Source organism: Penaeus monodon, chromosome 30 (genome assembly GCF_015228065.2).
Source record: "Penaeus monodon isolate SGIC_2016 chromosome 30, NSTDA_Pmon_1, whole genome shotgun sequence".
Taxonomy (NCBI): Eukaryota; Metazoa; Arthropoda; class Malacostraca; order Decapoda; family Penaeidae; genus Penaeus; species Penaeus monodon.
Window position 1 is genome coordinate 33,109,845 of NC_051415.1, and position 310 is coordinate 33,110,154.

The following is a 310-nucleotide window of genomic DNA, read 5'->3' on the forward strand; positions in this document are numbered from 1 at the left end:
CAGAATACCTATGTTCCTGTGATCTGGCTGTGCTTGTTCTGTGGCCACCAAGGCTGTGACCGCAACACCCGAGAACAGCATTCTTTTCTTCACTATCGCACTCCGCGTTCAGATCCTCATTGTCTTATCCTAAATACTCAGGCATGGAATGTGTGGTCAGTACTTGGACATGTTTTACTGCGTGCCTTTTGTTAGTATGTAGGGTTTTAGCTTTGTAGATAATGGTATATGAGTTGGTTCATTTAATTTTTTGGGTCTTTTTTTATTTTGAAAATGCCTTTTATACGCATAGGTGTTTGATATGCTTTTT

General features: G+C 40.0%; 1 protein-coding gene across 1 annotated transcript in view; it reads left to right on the top strand.

The window, feature by feature from the left end:
• The window catches only part of LOC119592727 (ubiquitin carboxyl-terminal hydrolase 16-like), a gene marked incomplete at its 5' end in the record, with an annotated part of 3,579 nt that overhangs the window by 695 nt on the left and 2,574 nt on the right, over nt 1-310 (top strand). The window contains 1 exon segment of the mRNA XM_037941662.1: nt 4-155. Coding sequence (XP_037797590.1) covers nt 4-155 — 152 coding nt within the window.